The sequence below is a fragment of the Onychostoma macrolepis genome, chromosome 19 (assembly GCF_012432095.1).
Source record: "Onychostoma macrolepis isolate SWU-2019 chromosome 19, ASM1243209v1, whole genome shotgun sequence".
NCBI classification, from domain to species: domain Eukaryota; kingdom Metazoa; phylum Chordata; class Actinopteri; order Cypriniformes; family Cyprinidae; genus Onychostoma; species Onychostoma macrolepis.
In genome coordinates, this window is record NC_081173.1 from 30,425,420 (window position 1) to 30,445,162 (window position 19,743).

General features: G+C 37.9%; 1 protein-coding gene across 5 annotated transcripts in view; it reads right to left on the reverse strand.

Annotated features, from left to right (window-relative positions):
• Positions 1–2,055: 2,055 nt before the first annotated feature.
• LOC131525443 (H-2 class I histocompatibility antigen, K-B alpha chain-like) overlaps positions 2,056–19,743 on the reverse strand; it is a 39,130-nt gene continuing 21,442 nt past the window's right edge. The window contains exons 2-6 of one of the 5 annotated variants that reach the window (XM_058753061.1): positions 11,655–11,816; positions 10,463–10,732; positions 8,483–8,761; positions 2,877–2,996; positions 2,056–2,599 (exon numbers count right to left, since the gene is read on the reverse strand). In XM_058753061.1, the coding sequence (XP_058609044.1) occupies positions 2,481–2,599; positions 2,877–2,996; positions 8,483–8,761; positions 10,463–10,732; positions 11,655–11,700 (834 nt within the window). In that variant the 5' untranslated portion in view covers positions 11,701–11,816 and the 3' untranslated portion in view covers positions 2,056–2,480. Of the gene's footprint in view, positions 2,600–2,876; positions 2,997–8,482; positions 8,762–10,462; positions 10,733–11,654; positions 11,817–19,743 lie in introns of those variants that run through there. The other 4 variants (XR_009267228.1, XR_009267224.1, XR_009267222.1 and 1 more) reach the window with 4 other exon arrangements.

The window sequence follows — 19,743 nt, forward strand, 5'->3', positions numbered from 1 at the left end:
ATCTGAACAGATTTTAAAATGCTATAGTCTTCACACACTTACAAACAGTCACAGAGTTAAAACTGGCCATCATACACTTTCATAACTTTAAAGTTGTTTCGAACACAACTAACTCACTCAGAAACGTGAAAACAATGTGTGTTCTAAAATTGGCTGAAAATATCAAACATATTTTATCTCTTTCGATTGGATGGAATCAGAGTCTGAAGCTAAAAAATCAGTCTCCCAGCCAGCACACTTATGTGGGGCCCAGATGGGTGGCACCTGGGCTCTCTAACTGGGCCCCAGCCAGTTTTGTCCTCGGTTTCCATGAGGGCCCCACATGGGTCAGCCCAGATGAAACAATGAAATTAACTCTGCTCAGTATGCATTCTACAGAGTGCTAAAAATAAGACTGAAGCAGCACTGCAGTTCATTAATGCTCAATCAGTACTAGATTAATCACTTAATTATCTAGTGACGAACACCTGCTAAAGAAAAAAGAGACGCGCAGAAACACAACAACTACTATTGACTTCCAGCCACAGCCTGCAAAAGAACTGCAAATAAAAGACATTAAATCTCTGAAGATCTCAGCAGAGGAGGATTAAACAACTCCACAAACAGCATTACTAGCATCATTATTACTAACCAGACTGACCTTATTTCTGTCAGATTGTCTGGAGAAGCTCTTATTGAGAAATACAGAGGTTCAGATGTTGATGTTTTATTGAAAGTAGAGTTTGTCTACCATTATAGTGAATAACGTTTGCTTTAATAGAGCTCTTGACTCTTATGTTACTCTGTATGCTTGTTTTCTTTGCCACAATGTATTTAGAAAACATGTTGTGTGCAAAGACAGACTCAAAGATTATCAGCTGATAATGGTCGTTCATTGATGATTTTGTAACTTTTAATGTTATAAAGCAGTCTTTCTCATAGAGCTCATCACTGTTTGAAAGTGGCCTGTTAGAATCAGCAAATTAAGTTTTCACATTACTAACCCTGAGAGAACAAAAAATTGAATTTGGGTTTTTAACTGTCAGCTCTTTCAGACACACAGACATCAAGAATCAGTGTATGAATCTCAACAACAGTGACGCAATTCATGCTGTAATGCATGCTGGGAGCCATGGTTGACTTTTGTGTGCTGCACCCAGAATGCATTGCAGCATGAATCATGTCACCGTTGAGATTCATACACTGATTCTTGATGTCTGTGTGTTTGTGAGGCAGAAGCTCAAAGCATTTTGTGAAAATTATATTTTAATATTCTTCTGCGCTGTTGAAAGTATACGTGTACACTCACATGTTAAGTGTTATTAATGTGGAGTTATTATCACATCATCTGTGCCATTAGAAATCAGTCTCTAGAATCAGGTCGTTTTTTCTTGCTTGTCTTGCCATAACAAACACAGTTAAAGCAGCCAGAGAAAAGCTAAAGTGAAAACTTTAAGGGCCATTCACCCAACTAAAACAAACGCTATTCTCCATAATGGTGACAAATATACTTTTCAATAAACCAACATCTGTACCTCTGTAATTCGTCACTAATGCTCAATCAGTACTAGATTAATTACTTAATTATCTAATGAACTGCAGTGCTGATTCAGTCTTATTTTTAGCACTCTGTAGTATGCATACTGAGCAGTGTTCATTTCATTGTTTCATCTGGGCTGACCCATGTGGGGCCCTCATGGAAACCGCGGACAAAACTGGCTGGGGCCCAGTTAGATAGCCCAGGAGCCACCCATCTGGGCCCGACATAAGATTGTTGGCTGGGCTGTGACCATCACACTACGTGATTTTCTATGGAATCTCAAATCTGCAAACTGGATCTGACTTTAGACAACTAGTGTCGACTTCTCCAGACTTTCTGGAGCAAAAATCTGGGCAATATTCATATAGTGCATACTGTACATATGATCAACACATGTTTAGACAACACATTTTACTTGAAAACAAACAAAAAACCGAAACATTTAACATTTAAAAACATTTGAAAAGAAAGGACCCTGATTCCTACTTCAATTCATGTATTGCACTATACAGTAACCTGAGAAGAGATTTTCTAAGAAGGAAACAAAATAAAAATGACAATAAAAGGTCATCTTTACTAGATTTCGCAGCAAAGACTATCCAGTGATAAAAATTACATCGTTTAGCATACTATCATATATAATAGCATAATTTACTGCTAAACACCACAATTCACCAATGTCCATTCGATTGAAACAAGTAGAGAACTGAGTTTCATGTTTCAATCTTGACCCTCTGAAATGTTTCAAGAATCTCTCAAATGTGAAAAGCAGTGTCATACTTCAAGTGAGCGTAAACAACATCATGAACAGGAACTGTCGTAAGAGCTGACTCAGATTAGAAAATGCTGACAGAAAAAACCCAGAAAACAAACAGCCTTTTTTTTCTGAACAGAGCTGGATAATTAGAATACAGTGTCCATTCAGAATGAACAGAGATGAAAAACCTGTTCACACCCCAGTCTAGTCTGTAGATCCATCAGCACTGAGCTCTTCATCAGACGTATCAGCACATGCTGCACCGGTCATCGATATCTGCTCACTCACTGCACCATAACCACAACGATGATTTCTCATCAGAGCTAGGAAAGATTATACAGTTTAAAAACAGATATGTTATTGTAAATGGGTTTAAATTTACATATATTTATTCACACTTCACATTTGTTTGATAAATATTATGAATAACCAAATCAAATCACAATAATGAAAAAAAAATCTTACCATTATCAAAATGTCTATCACCATGTTTACATATTTCTGAAATCATACACTGCCCATACATTTTAAAATGTCTTTAAACCAGGATATTTAAAAACAATCACTTTAAAGCTACAATGATCATGCTGAATAACTCACCATTTGATCCTTTCTTTTCTTTGCTGTACCAGCAAAGAATCACAATGACAGGAACAACTAGAACTAAAACTGAAACTGAAATTATTACTCTTATAGAAGACTGCTGGGAACATTTTCCATCTGTAGAATGAAAATAAATATAATAAATACACATTATATACAGTGGGAAAAAAAATGATTTGATTACCTGCTGATTTTGTACGTTTGCCCACTGACAAAGAAATGGTTGCAGAGGGCCGGACCAATACACTTAATTCAGTTCTGCCCAATATATTTTATATCTGTCTATAAATGGAACATTACAATCATACAATGAAAATGTGGAGCACACAATTATACCAGTAGCTAATGAACATTCACAAAAACAGTTTTGAAAATGTGCATTTTTTGCAGTGTTTCAAAAACTACCATCACAATTTTGAACAAAAAAATTCAAAGATTATGGATGTGACATTCGCAGTCAATACCTGAAACACATATTCTCATAGAATGTATTCATTACCAATAGCTATATTGGACCATCTCTTTATATTTTTCTAAACCACTGAAAATAGAGTGCAGACATCAGTAAAGTATCAGTCTATAAATGATGAGGAAAGCAGGATACACATGCCCTACGGATGTGACAAAAAAAAGACCCGAGTTTTTGGGAGACAACGTAGGCCTATTTGTAAACCTTCTGTGATTTACAATGCACAGCCCAGAAGCAACAATCTCTGCCGGATGGAAAGGGTTGGCTAGTCACAACATAAAATATAGCATAGGCTATTTTTTTATTTAAATAAATTTGTTTTTGTGTTTCAGAGGAAAAATCAATGTTGCGGACGTGACAGTTCTGAAAGCGGAATTTATCCGACAACAGAAATGCGTTGCTAATATGCTTTAAAAACAGAGACGTCTAGGTAGTATTTAACAGGGCTGCCCCCAACAACTTAACTAGTCGTTCATTTAAGTCATTATTAACTAATCGCATGTTTATATTAAAGCTAATAATCCAATGAGCTTCAATATATTCCGTGCTCAATCACATGTAGCCTATAAAGTTTGCCAACAAGCACAGGCATAAGTCGCCTATTGATTATGAATGTGTTGGAAAAAAAGAGATATTTTAATTATTTATTAATTCTCTCTCATCTCCAGAGTGGACGCGCCTTTAGAGAGAAATGCAACCTTCATACAGATTACAATAATCAGGAAATATTTGTTTTTGAATTAGTTCATTTAAAAGCAGACATTTTAAACTTTCTATAGATATAGGGTATTTCACGTCTGTGAGGCAGCTGTACCGGGGGCCGTACAATGCCCAGGTCTGTTGTAGACCTACACAAGGCTGGAATGGGCTACAAGACCATCGCCAAGCAGCTCGGTGAGAAGGTGACAACAGTTGGTGCAATTATTCGCAAATGGAAGTAACACAAAATAACTGTCAGTCTCCCTCGGACTGGGGCTCCATGCAAAATCTCTTGTCAATGATCTCAAGGCAGCTGGGACCATAGTCTCCAAGAAAACAATTAGTAACACACTACGCCATGAAGGACTGGAATCCTGCAGTGCCCGCAAGGTCCCCCTGCTCAAGAAAGCACATGTACAGCCTGTCTGAAGTTTGCCAATGATTCAGAGGAGAACTGGGTGAAAGTTTTGTGGTCAGATGATGGCAACACCTCAGAGGACCATGGAGGATGCCAACCCTCAGACAACACATTACCAAGTTAAGTCTGTCATAACTTAAATATATTGGGTTTCTTCTGTGTGTATGTGTATATGTATGCATATATATGTGCATGTGTGCGTATGTGTATGCATATATACACTGTAAAAAAATTGCTGTAAAATTTACAGTAAGTTACTGGCAATTTTGGTTGCCAGTAAGACTGTAAATTTACAAGAGTACTGTAAATCAATAATTACAATTGTACTGTAAAAATACAGCAAACTCATGCATGCTGTAAAATTGTTGTGATGGTGTGTAAACATTTGGTAAACTTATTTCATTTGATTCTACTAAGAAGGAACATTTCTTAATATAAAACTGCAAACATTAAATTTATAATAGTAAAGTTACTAAAAACATGACTTTAACTCAAATCGTTGCAGTTTATCATCAGCTATAGCACACATGCATGTGGTAAAGCACTTAACAAAGAGATCATCACTGTATCAGCAACTCTACAGTTACTGTCTTTAAATAAAGCAGCAGAACATCAGTGTTTGTGGCTCATCATTGACTGAAGCACAGGCTCTACTCTCCACCACAATGGTGACCCACAAAACTACATTAAACTAACAGATCTCTCTTGTGCAAAATAATACAGTTCAGTTAAATATTTACTCTCCTTATAGATAACACCTGCTGTTAACAAGCAGAATCACTGAATGAAAGAGAAACAAGAACTACAACTGACTTCAGCCACAGCCTTAGATGAACTCAACTGAAATACAAGACATCATTAAATCTCTCAAGATCTGATTAAACAACTCCACAAACAGCATTACCAGCTTCACACATTACAATTTGACTTTATTTCTGTCATATGTCTATAAAAATTATTTGAGAATTAACAGAAGTTTATTTGTTTTATTGAAAACGTTTAGTTTGACCTCACCATTGTGGCGGTCAGGGTTTGCTTTAGTTGGGCTCTTGACCATCAAATTTTAATCTTAGCTTTTTTCTGGCTGCTGTAACTGTGTTTGTTAAGCACACTTGTTATAGCATGAAGACCCAGAAAAATGTGTGATTATGTTGATTGTCTATTGATAATGATGTAGTCATTATCTAGTGGCTTGATTCACTGATCTCATTCAGAGGCTGATCTTTAAAGATATGGTGTGGATTTTTTTGTTTGTTAGTTTGGTGTTGTTTACAGCTGCTATATGACCCTGAATAAAATGACAAACTGCTACTGAAAAATTTTATAAATGTCTTATGCACAAAACTTTTAGTACTACGGCAGCAACTAGACACACACAGACATCAAGAATCAGTGTATGAATCTCAACAACAGTGACGATCAAAAGCTTAATGCTGCAATGCATGCTGGGTACCAGCACAGTACAAAACTCACCCATGAATCCCAGCATGCATTGCGGCATGAATAAATTATGCTGCTGAATTGTCCACTTATCGTCTTTAATTCTTACTATGTGCTTTTATTTTTAATTTTTTTGTATTGAATTTTAGTAGCATGTTTTGTGATGTTCAGAGCTGATCTGTTTATTTATTTTGTTGATTGTCACCATTGTTGAGATTCATACGCTGATTCTTGATGTCTGTGTGTGTCTAGTTGCTGCCGTAGTACTAAAAGTTTTGTGCATAAGACATTTTTTTTTTTAATTTTTCAGTAGCAGTTTGTCGTCTCATTCAGGGTCATATAGCAGCTGTAAACAACACACACACAAAAAAGATATCCACACCATGTCTTTAAAGATCAGTCTCTGAGTGAGATCAGTGAATCAGGCCACTAGATAATGATTATATAATCAATCAAAAGCATGTAAACACAAATCTTTCTAGGTTTTCTTGCTATAACAAATGTGTTCCACAAACACAATTACAACAGTCAGAAAAAAACTAAGATTAAAATTTGATGGTCAAGAGCCCAACTAAAGCAAACCCTGACCGCCACAATGGTGAGGTCAAACTAAACGTTTTCAATAAAACAAATAAACTTCTGTTAATTCTCAAATAATTTTTATAGACATATGACAGAAATAAAGTCAAATTGTAATGTGTGAAGCTGGTAATGCTGTTTGTGGAGTTGTTTAATCAGATCTTGAGAGATTTAATGATGTCTTGTATTTCAGTTGAGTTCATCTAAGGCTGTGGCTGAAGTCAGATGTAGTTCTTGTTTCTCTTTCATTCAATGATTCTGCTTGTTAATAGCAGGTGTTATCTATAAGGAGAGTAAATATTTAACTGAACTGTATTATTTTGCACAAGAGAGATCTGTTAGTTTAATTTAGTTTTGTGGGTCACCATTGTGCTGGAGAGTAGACCCTGTGCTTCAGTCAATGATGAGCCACAAACACTGATGTTCTGCTGCTTTATTTAAAGACAGTAACTGTAGAGTTGCTGATACAGTGATGATCTCTTTGTTAAGTGCTTTACCGCGTGTGTGCTATAGCTGATGATAAACATTTCTTAATATAAAACTGCAAACACTTAATTTATAGTAGTAAAGTTACTAAAAACATGACTTTAACTCAAATCGTTGCAGTTTATCATCAGCTATAGCACACACGCACGTGGTATAGCACACACGCACATGGTTAAGTGCTTTACCACGTGCGTGTGTGCTATAGCTGATGATAAACTGCAACGATTTGAGTTAAAGTCATGTTTTTAGTAACTTTACTATTATAAATTAAGTGTTTGCAGTTTTATATTAAGAAATGTTCCTTCTTAGTAGAATCAAATGAAATAAGTTTACCAAATGTTTACACACCATCACAACAATTTTACAGCATGCAAGAGTTTGCTGTATTTTTACAGTACAATTGTAATTATTGATTTACAGTACTCTTGTAAATTTACAGTCTTACTGGCAACCAAAATTGCCAGTAACTTACTGTAAATTTTACAGCAATTTTTTACAGTGTATAGTAGAAACTTAACTTCCTGTAAAGCTGCTTTGCAACGATTGTATCGTAAAAAGCGCTATACAAAGAACCTTGAATTGAATTGAATAGATGAGACCAAAATCCAGCTCTTTGGCATCAACTCAACTCGCCGTGTTTGGAGGAGGAGAAATGCTGCCTATGACCTCAAGAACACCATCCCCACCGTCAAACATGGAGGTGGAAACATTATGCTTTGGGGGTGTTTTTCTGCTAAGGGAACAGGACAACTGCACCGCATCAAAGGGACGATGGACGGGGCCATGTACCGTCAGGGCCAGGGCACTGAAGCCAGCCAGGGCATTGAAAATGGGTCGTGGATGGGTATTCCAGCATGACAATGACCCAAAACACACGGCCAAGGCAACAAAAGAGCGGCTCAAGAAGAAGCACATTAAGGTCCTGGAGTGGCCTAGTCAGCCTCCTCCAGACATTAATCCCATAGAAAATCTGTGGAGGGAGCTGAAGGTTTGAGTTGCCAAAAGGTCAGCCTCGAAACCTTAATGACTTGGAGAGGATCTGCAAAGAGGAGTGGGACAGAATCCCTCCTGAGATGTGTGCAAACCTGGTGACCAACTACAAGAAACGTCTGACCTCTGTGATTGCCAACAAGGATTTTGCCAAGTACCAAGTCATGTTTTGCGAAGGGGTCAAATTCTTATTTGACTCAATAAAATGCAAATCAATTTATAACTTTTTTTAAATGCATTTTTCTGGATTTTTTTTTATTTATTTTTATTTTTTTATTCTGTCTCTCATTGTTCAAATAAACCTACCATTAAAATTATAGACTGATAATTTCTTTGTCAGTGGGCAAACATACAAAATAAGCAGGGGATCGAATATTTTTTTTCTCCACTGTATATCATCACCATAAACTGTTAAACTGAGTTGAGGCACTTTACTTGTTTGTGACCAGCAACATTAATCTATTTCAGCATCATTATATTCTCCTGCTACATATATATGAGTGACTGTATTGTGATATTTACCCCATTCTACTGAAGCTGGTTCTGTCAGGCTGCTGTGAATGACAAAACAGTCATAAGATCCTTTGAAGTTTCTTTCGATCTTCACACTGGTTCTCATCTGAAATGTTTCATCATCATTTGGTCTGATTCCAGAACACATTTGGTTGTCAAGAATATATTCGTTCAATCTGATGTTCATCTCAATATCTCTGGGGTAGAAGCCAGTGGCCAGACAGGTGAGGACCAGCTTACTGTGATCGTCAGGATCTCTCCTCGCAGAGATGTAAACATCTGGTGAATCTGGTGAAGAAGGTAATGTAATTAACAAACAAACAAACACTCTCCAAAAATTATTCTGCTTTTCGTGCAGTGAAAAAAATCCAGTTATATTCCACAGAAGATTGCACTTCAAATGCATTTTGAAAGACATGAGTATGCATTTTTGCCTTTATAATTCTTTCTTTAATGGTATCTCCTATAACTAGTAACTAGATATTTGATAAAATGGCATGCAATCTGACAATCCAATGAGTCAAACCCCTGTAACCCAGAACATTCTTTGATTTGCATGAAGCGTCAGAATTTCCTGATGCAAACACATCTAAAAAGTGTGGAGAAAATTCCTGCATGTAGTGATGGGCGCTTTCAAAGCACTGCTTCGTGAAGCTCCGAAACTTCTGTGAATCAACTGATTCGAAAGAGTGGTTCAGAGCGCCTATCAAACTGCCAAAGTCATTTGATTTCTGTAAAAGCTTCATTATGTCATAACTGTTTTGAAACATTTTGAAATTTCAATAGTTTGCCATTCGGGGGCAAACTATATTTATAATATATTTTTAATAATATATAAATATTTATATAATATTTTACAATATAAAATATTTAAAAAAAAAAACACATATTATACAGACACTTCATATTTTATTATTTTTATTGCATTTAATGTATTATACTTTCAATAAAATATTTGCAATGGGTTTTTAAATGCTGTTTTTATGCATGTTTTAGCCTGAGTTTTTGTTGCATTTACACACTTTTGACCAGCAGGCGTCAGCAGTGTGTGGTGTTTCGAGCGCCTCAAAAAAGTGAATCATTTTGTGAAGCAATTGGTTCAATTGATTCAAAGCTTCGAAAAGGTTCGTTTCTCCCATTACTACCTGCATGTATGAAGCAAACTGTCACGACTTCCCATGTTTTGTGTTCAAGGACACTTATTTTGATATTCTGTTGTCTTGCTCTTTCTGGTCTTCATTTCCTGTGGTTTAGGTTCTGTTTGCCTTTGTTTCCTTAAATATCTTTGTTAGTCACCATAGTAACTCATTACCCACACCTGTTCTTTGTTAGCCTGTGTTTCAATCTTCATTTGTTGATAATTGTCTTTGCATCTCTTTTGTAAAGCTGTCTCATTTTTTTCATTGTCATTGCTGTTTGGTTTTGTGTTTCTTGTTTGGACTTTGTCTTTGTTTTATGTTTGGATTATTTTCACTTGCATTTCAAACAATCTGGTGTGATTAGATCCACACCTCTCCTGTTCCTTGTGCAACTGCAACACAAACCTTGAACATTTTCCAATTCCAAAATCTGCTTTTGCTGTGAACGGTGCCAGTTTTAGATGCAAAGTCATTAAGTTAAATAAAAGACTTGAATGAGAATATTCTGAACCTGTCCTCAAATTGTACATTTAAATCACTGGTATTTAATCGTTACTGAACTGCCTCTGTATAGAAACCTCCTGGAGTTATTTTGTCAACATCACACGCACATGTTGAGTTTCCATGTTTTATGGGTTCATTTCATAGATATAATGATTTTTCTACTGTACAAACTGTATTTACTATCCTCTAACCCTAAACCTACCCCTCACAAGAAACTTCATTCTATAGGATTTATAAGCCGTTTTCCTCATGATTTCAGAAATTGCCAACATCTTGTCCCTATAACATACATTATACTTGAACAACACACACAGAGTCTAAATAAAGTGGTCTGATTAAAACATACTCTTATATTTGTTGTTAAATGTGGAGATCCATTCCATGCATTTCCCAACATAATCCTTGATGAACTGGTTTCGTCCTGTCTGAAGGTCCCAATTCTTTTTGGTTTCTTTGGCTTTGGGACTTTTAACAATCCACTGCAGAGTGTCAAAATTAAAAGTCATAAAATCCTCTCCATCAGATCCATATTCATCAAAGAATCTCAGACTCATCACTGTTCCATTAGCGAATTTCTCCACTTCACAGCCAATTATTCTCTGAAATGTATGGTGCGCTACAATCACAGAATAACAATGATGACAGTGAACACCGCTGCAAGGATCATCGGTGCCCCTCCCTCCATCCTGGATATTTTCCTCACACGATGCTCCAGCAAAGCCAATAGTATCGTGAAGGACTCCACACACCCTCCCACAGTCTCTTCCAGCTCCTACCATCAGGAAGGCGGTGCGGAGCATCAGAGCCCGCTCTGCCAGACTGCTCAACAGCTTTTTCCCCAGGCTGTGAGAGCCCTGAACTCAAATCACCCCGCCCCTCTCTGAACCCCCATACAAACCCCTACCTCCTGTAACATGTAACGTGCAATTCGAAGTGTGCTACACACAGGTGAGTGGGCCTGTACAAACCACCTGTAGTAGCACACTCTCCTCCTCCATGCGCACTAGTCACTTTCACACACACTGCTGTGTGTACACAAATCCCACAAAAAGAACTCAGTAATATATGTATGTTTACATGCTCATGCACTACAAATCCTCCTGCACTGTTCCCTAGCCAGCTGCTTGAACTCAATGTTTCTCCTTGCACATGTACAGTATTTATCTGAAGCATTCGTATAGTTTGTATAGTTTGTATTTTTTAGTTTGTATAGGTACTTTTTATAGATAGTATATTTATAGTCAAAATCTATCAGTAGGATAGTTGGGTATAGGTTTATATTGTCTTACTCCATTGTTGTATGCCTGTATTTATGTAGCACCGTGGTCCTGTGAGGCACGACATTTCGTTCCACTGTATGCCCCCGCATGTAGCGGAATGACAATAAAGCTCAACTTAACTTGACTTGACTTGACTTGAGAAGCTTACAGTAAGACATACACACAATTTCATAACATGTCTGATAATTAATAAGAAAAAAGCATTGAACTCAATGTCACTGTGTGCAGTTTGATAGAACGTGTAGCTGATTTATGTACCAGTCTCTAGAGTCATATGGTTGTACAAGAGTGTCAATCCCATCATCTTCAGTCAGAATCAGTCTTATCCAGTCTGGAACTTCAGTACTGTAGTCTGAGATCCGTCTGTCATCAACCACACCCACAGCAGTGAACTCTGGGTGTAGTGCAGGTAATGCCTCTCTGAGGAACATAAACAACACAAATAATAAAAAAAAATTTTAATGGGACAAAAATCTTGTCATATAGGGAGAAACATATATTGAATATAATTACTTAACCTTTTGTGATTGGATAAGCACACTAAACAATATTGTGATTCGGTTCTAGTTTGCGGCAAATCAGTGGTGCAAAACACAACGTTACACGTATTTTATGTTATTAGGAGAAGTGTATATATACACTAGCAGTCAAAAGTTTTAGAACAGTAAGATTTTTTGAGTTTTTTTTAAAGAAATCTCTTCTGCTCACCAAGCCTGCATTTATTTTCTATTTAAATAAATTGTAAAATGTAATTTATGCCTGTGATCAAAGCAAAATTTTCAGCATCATTACTCCAGTTTTCCAATATGCTGATTTGCTGTTCAAGAAAAATTTATTATTATTATTATTATTATCATCAATATTTAAAACAGTTGAGTACATATTTTCATGAATTTCATTTTTGATGAATATAAAGATCCAAAGATCAGCATTTATCTGAAATAAAAAGCTTTTGTAACATTATACACTATACATTTTTTTTTTTGGGGGTTCTTTTGAAATTTCTATTCATCAAATAAACCTGAAAAAAAATTCTACTCAGCTGTTTTCAACATAATAATAATAATAAATAATAATAATGGATGTTTTTGAGCAGCAAATAGATGTTTTTTTGAGCAGCATATTAGAATGATTTCTGAAGGATCATGTGACACTGGACAAATGATGCTGAAAATTCAGCTTTGAAATCACAGGAATAAATTAGGCTACATTTTAAAACATATTCAAATAGAAAACTTAACTGTCACCGTCCCGTATACAGGACGCCTAAGTTTACTTCACTATTTTACAATTAAATCCTAATCTAATTATGACAAACTATATATCGTTGGAAAAGTCTAAGACTCCTAAATAGGTATTTTACCACTTTTTCTGTTACAAAATTATGTAGGAAAAGTAATAGATTAATTTATGACAAGAGTGCACCTGAAAAAAAATCTACATCATAGCAGGAGTTCTGACCTTTGTCACAGAAAGTCTTCTTAGTTGCCTTTTCCTCTAACACGCTTCAGAAATCATAAGAAATTATATATCAGTTGAAAACTTAAAATCTCAAAATTCATCCTTTGAAGCCCATTTTAAAATCAGACATTGCATTACCATGGAAATGGTACATTAAAATCATGTTACTAAATATTTTCATTCATGAATTATAAAAATGTAAGTTTGGATAGTGCACTATAATGTCTCTGTTCAAAACTGTGAGTGACAGTTAAGGGGTTAAATATTAAAACTATTTCAAAATTGTACTGTTTTTGCTGTAGTTTGGATCAAATAAATGAAAGGCTTGGTGAGCAGAAGAGACTTCTTTATAAAAAAAAAAACCCATTAAAAATCTTACTGTTCATGACTGGTAGTGTGTACATATAGGCAACTTTAATGTTTCTCTTATTTCTAGCTTTTAATTGGCTAAAAATCAGATACATTGCTGGACAATAACCAATAATAATGCTTTGTTTATATACTACAAACACTTTTATTTTTATTTTTTATCACATAATAAGGAACGTCTCAGGTTACATATGTAACCATGGTTCCCTGAGTAGGGAACGAGACACTGCGTCCTCTAGGGGTCGCTATGGGGAACGCCGTCAGCGTGACCCGTGTCTGAAGCATATATACAAAAACACCACATGGTGGCTGGCGACAGCCTATGACGTCACTACCGGCACGACCACAGTATAAAGGGGCGCCGGGAAAATACGTCATTCACTTCTTCATCTGAAGCTTGCGTCCGAAGCATGGCACCGAGCCTAGAGGGCGCGGTGTCTCGTTCCCTACTCAGGGAACCATGGTTACATATGTAACCTGAGACGTTCCCTTTCGAGGAACTTCGAACTGCGTCCTCTAGGGGTCGCTATGGGGAACAGAATACCTACGCCACCATGCTGAGGGGTGCAAGCCAGCACAAAAGGCGAGCACTAAGTATCAACTCTACCCGGCTAAGGAGTTGCCCCTGGGACAGTTCGGCGGCTGTCAGTGACATTATCCTTGACCAAAAACCTGAGCTGCATACCCCAGAACTTACCTGTTAGGGGCTGGGCCTCCTGGACCCAGGGTAGAGCTCAAAGGCTTGGAATCAGATATAATAGAGATTCCTTTAAGGGGATACGACCAAGCGCCTAGGATAGTAACTACACTGTAAAAAATGATTGTGATTTTAACAGTAAAAAACTGTAAAATACCACAGTAATAACCTGTTAAATGATTAAGAGTAAGTTTCCTTACTATATACAGTGAATAACTGTAATAGATCTAACCTTTGTTTTCGAGAAAGTAGCCTCAGAGTCGACACTCACAGACTGTGTCTGAAACCACACCCTACACCCTCATTCACTAGTCCTACATTACTTCACTATATAGTCCACTAGACAGAGTGATTGAGAACATATGAGTGAATTCAGACACTGATGAACACCTGCTGTTAACAAACACAATCACTGAAGGAAAGAACAAGAAACAAAACTACAACTGACATACAGCCACAGCCTTAAATGAAATCAACTGAAATAAAACAGCAGAGGATGATTAAACAACTCCACAAACAGCATCACCAGCTCCACTTATTACTAACCAGTTTGACTTCATTTCTGTCATATATCTATGAATTAACAGAGGTTTATATTTTATTTCAAATGTTTTGTTTGACCTCACCATCTTGGTGATCGGTGTTTGCTTTAGTTATGCTCTTGACCCTTGACTCTTTAAAATTAGTTTTTTTTTGGCTGTTTTTTTGGCTGTTGCACATTTATTATGACAAGAAAAGCCAAGAGAAATTGTAGTTAAGTAGTTTTGGTTAAAACTTAAACGCGGTGGTCATCGTCAGTTAGTGTCAAGCAATATGGGTGATTTGTAATTATTTTCACATTGTTTATGGTAGTAATATTACTCTACAAATTAAGCTGACAAACCATGAAAAAAATTTAAAAACCTTTTATTCACAAAACCTTCAGAGTTACAGCACCATTTAGAAACACAGACATCAGGAATCAGCACATGAACCTCAACAATGGTGACTATTAATAATAAAAAAAACAATTCATGCAGCAAAGCATGCTGGGTGCCAGTACAAAACTCCCAGCATGCACTGCAGCATGAATAAATTATGCAGCTGAATGTTCTTAATATTTTCTTTATTTGCTTTTATTTTGGTGTTGTTTTTGTTGTTACTTTTCAGTAGACTGATTTGTGATGTTCAGAGTTGAACCGTTTTTAAAAAAATTTTATATCATTTTTGATTGTCACCAATTTTGAGATTCATATGCCGATTGCTGATGTCTGTGTGTGTTTAAGTTCTGCCATAGTTCAGTACATTCATTTGTGCATATTCTGGTTAGAGCTGTTTCACAACATTTGATTGCTGTAGTATCAGTGGAGCAATTAACATATTACATGTTTAATAAGAGACTTAACACGGGATAATCAATTAATTAAACTAGATCATGTTGGTGTTGACATCACAAAAATCAGTCTCCAGATGATGATAGATTTGTTTGGTGTTTTTGCTTTAAAAACTGTGCTTAATAAACACAGCTAATTAAAAGCAAGCAAACAAAAACCAATGTTAAAGAGTCACGATTCAAGATCCCAACTAAAGCACCCACTGATCGCCAATATGGTGACTTCAAATGAAAGTACAACAACTAAAATCTCAATAAGAGCTTTTGTACACATATGACATAAATAAAGTAAAAGTGGTTAGTAATAAGATGCTGGTGTGGAGTTGTTTAATCACCCTCTTCTGAAATCTTGAGAGATTTCATGTGTTTTATTTCAGTTGATTTCATCTTGGCTTTAGCTGTAAGTTTTGTTTCTCTGCTCTTGTTTCTCATTCCTTCAATGATTCTACTTGTTAACAGCAGGTGTTCATCAATAAAGCTCAATCCTAATTTAATTAGTCACTTAATTCTCTCATTAATTCATCACTGCTTCAGTGTTACTTCAACACTCTGTAGTGTGGACACATAGAAGTGCTCTTTAAAACTGAGGATTTTGCTGTGGGATTAAAGGGGTTAAATGTGTGAGATGACAAAACATACTGTGAAACGTAATTTTAACAGAAATATACCATGAATTTAATTTACGGAAGCAAACTGAAAAAAACAGTAGATTACTGGCAACCACAGCTGCCGGTATTTCACCGTAAAATCAAGACAAAAAACAGCAAAATACTGTAAAACCTAACAGTCAACTTCCTGTTGTGTTTTGTGGGTCACCATTGTGCTGGAGAGTAGAGCCTGTGCTTAAGTCAAGGACGGACAGAGAGACACTGATGTTATGCTGCATGTTGCTTTATTTAAAGGCAGTAACTGTGTAGTTACTGATGTAATGAGAACGTTTTGCTAGTTTTGATCATGTATGTGTGCTGCTGTTATTTGCAAGAGATTTGAATTGATGACTTTGCATAAATCAGTAAGATTTTCTTCATGGACTTAAACAAAATAGTTCTCAATACTCTCATACTCACATTACATAAACATTATAAATATTAGTCTATAAACAAATGGCAGTTGGATAATTTAAGCATAGTCGGTTTCTGCAAATAAAATGAGTTAACTAAAAGGTTTGTGTATTAACATTGTATCAGTTAATGAGATACGGTTTTCACTGTAAATTTAAACAGTTCTGTAAATCCTAAAATTTAGCTACCGTATTTTTCACGGTAAAATTCTGGCAACCACAGCTGCCGGTATTTTTCCGTAAATTTAACAGATTTTTTTTTACAGTGTAGGCCTTGGCCTGTCACCCAGGGGCTACTGCTTGCTCTGCATGAGCTCGCTGAAGGAATTGTCTCAACAGATCCTTGGTAGCAACACCCTGTTCAAGTCAGTATCACTGGGGATACATAGGTAGAGTGGGGCCCAAGGTGAAAACCGGGACCTGACCGACTCAAAGAAAAGGGCACGAAGCAGCGCGTAACCCATACCATACAGGATTTTAGAAAGATCGCAAAACACTTGGTGTGCGATCTTACCACAACGTGGCTTTCAGAAAGTGCACAGAGACTAGCGTGCGCACTTACCATAACATGGATTTGAAACACCGTTCTGGAGGCGGAGAACCCAACTCTCATCATGAGAGGGAACTCCGACGCTCAGAAGGGAGCAGCATGCTCATAGGTGACCCTCTAAGGTGAGGGGAGCAATGCTAGCTCGACCAACAACATAGCTCTGGAGGCGGAGAACCCAACTCTCAGCATGACAGGGAACTCAGACGCTCAGAAGGGAGTGGCATGCTCATAGGTGACCCTCATGGTGAGGGGAGCAATGCCAGCTCGACCCACAAGGAGAGCATATGGGACACAGAGCTCTGGGGAGCGGAGAACCCAACTCTCATCATGAGAGGGAACTCAGACGCTCAGAAGGGAGCGGCATGCTCATAGGTGACCCCTTAAGGTGAGGGGAGCAATGCTAGCTCGACCAACAACATAGCTCTGGAGGCGGAGGCAACTCTCAGCATGAGAGGGAACTCAGGCAGCTCAGAAGGGAGCGGCATGCTCATAGGTGACCCTTATGGTAAGGGGAGCAATGCTAGCTCGACCAACAACATAGCTCTGGAGGCGGAGAACCCAACTCTCAGCATGAGAGGAAACTCAGGCAGCTCAGAAGGGAGGCGGCATGCTCATAGGTGACTCTCATGGTGAAGGGAGCAATGCCAGCTCGACCCACAAGGAGAGCATATGGGACACAGAGCTCTAGGGGAGCGGAGAACCCAACTCTCATCATGAGAGGGAACTCAGACACTCAGAAGGGAGCGGCATGCTCATAGGTGACCCTCTAAGGTGAGGGGAGCAATGCTAGCTCGACCAACAACATAGCTCTGGAGGCGGAGAACCCAACTCTCAGCATGAGAGGGAACTCAGGCAGCTCAGAAGGGAGGCGGCATGCTCATAGGTGACCCTCATGGTGAGGGGAGCAACGCCAGCTCGACCCACAAGGAGGCATATGGGACACAGAGCTCTGGGGAGCGGAGAACCCAACTCTCAGCATGAGAGGGAACTCAGGCGCTCAGAAGGGGCGGCATGCTCATAGGTGACACTCTATGATGAGGGGAGCAATGCTAACTCTACCAACAAGGAGAGCAACAGGGAGGCATAGAGACCTAACAACCTGAGGCTGCTGATGACAGAGCTTTGGAGAGCGGAGAACTCAACTCTCAGCATGAGAGGAATCTCAGGCAGCTCAGATGGGAGCAGCATAATCATAGGTGACCCTCAATGGTGAGGGGCGATGCTAGCTCGACCAACAACATAGCTCTGGAGGCGGAGAACTCAACTCTCAGCATGAGAGGAATCTCAGACGCTCAGATGGGAGCGGCATGCTCATAGGTGACCCTCAATGGTGAGGGGAGCGATGCTAGCTCGACCAACAACATAGCTCTGGAGGCGGAGAACTCAACTCTCAGCATGAGAGGAATCTCAGACGCTCAGATGGGAGCAGCATGCTCATAGGTGACCCTCAATGGTGAGGGGAGCAATGCCAGCTCGTACTTAAAACCCTAGCAGGAGACACACACTCTAGGCAAGGGCTCAGGAGATTGCTACTTAAAACCCTCGGAAGGGGAGCAGTCCCTAAGCTAGTACATAGATATCCTCAGATAGCCATGCACCTTCTCAAACCAAAGAAACTGAAGTAAAAAGACCCGCAGGTCCTGGAACTGCAGTGTTGCCAGTGTGGAACACATAAATACCACACTGTAAAACCCGACAAGTTAGGGTAACTCAAACCGTTTGAGTAAACCGATTGCCTTAAAACATTTAAGTTTTTAAAACTAACAATAATGAGTGCTCTGAACATATTTCAGTTGAGTTCAGTTAAGTGATTAATTAAGTGCTGATTGAGCATTAGTGATGAACACCTGCTGTTAACAAACACAATCACTGACAGAAAGAGAAACACAAGAACTACAACTGACTTCAGCCACAGCCTTAGATGAAATCAACTGAAATAAAATACATGAAATCTCTCAAAACCTGATTAAACAACCCCACAAACAGCATCACCAGCTCCACTTATTAATAACCAGATTGACTTTATTTCTGTCAGACATCTACAGAAGATCTTATTGAGAATTAACTCACGTTTAGATGTTGATTTGTTTCAATTGAAGTAACCATGTTAGAGATCAGTGTCTGCTTTAGTTGGGCTCTTGACCCTTGACTTCTGTGTTAGTTGTTGTTTTTTTTTTCTCTGGTTGTTGTAATCATGTGTTCTTCAAACATATTTGTTACAACTCAAAAACCCAGAGAAAGTGATCAGTAGTTGGTTGTTGTATATTTGTAATGACGATCACCTGTAACTGAGCTGATCTAATTGAGAGTGAAGATAGGCTCATTGTGTGTCTAGTCTCTGGTTAAATGGATGTTGTATTGATTATAGTAAAAGCGATTTTAAGAGCCTGTGGTTCTCTGACAGTAAGTTAATATAAAGGACTTTCTAAACAGTTTGTCGACAAAAAGTTTGAATCTATGGTAGAAACTAGACTCACACAGACATCAAGAATCAGCTTATGAACCTCAACAATGGTGACCATTAAAAAAAAATTAATGCTGCAATGCATGCTGGAAGCCATGGATGAGTTTTGTACTATGATAGTACCCAGCATGCATTGCATCATGATTTATTATTTTTTTTAATGGTCACCATTGTTGAGGTTCATAAGCTGATTCTTGATGTCTGTGTGAGTCTAGTTTCTACCATAGATTAAAACTTTTTCTGGACAAACTGTTTAGAAAGTCCTTTATATTAACTGACTGTCACAGAGCTGGTGGTTCTTAGAATCGCTTTTACTATAATTAATACAACATCCATTTAATCAGAGACTAGACACACAATGAGCCTATCTTCAC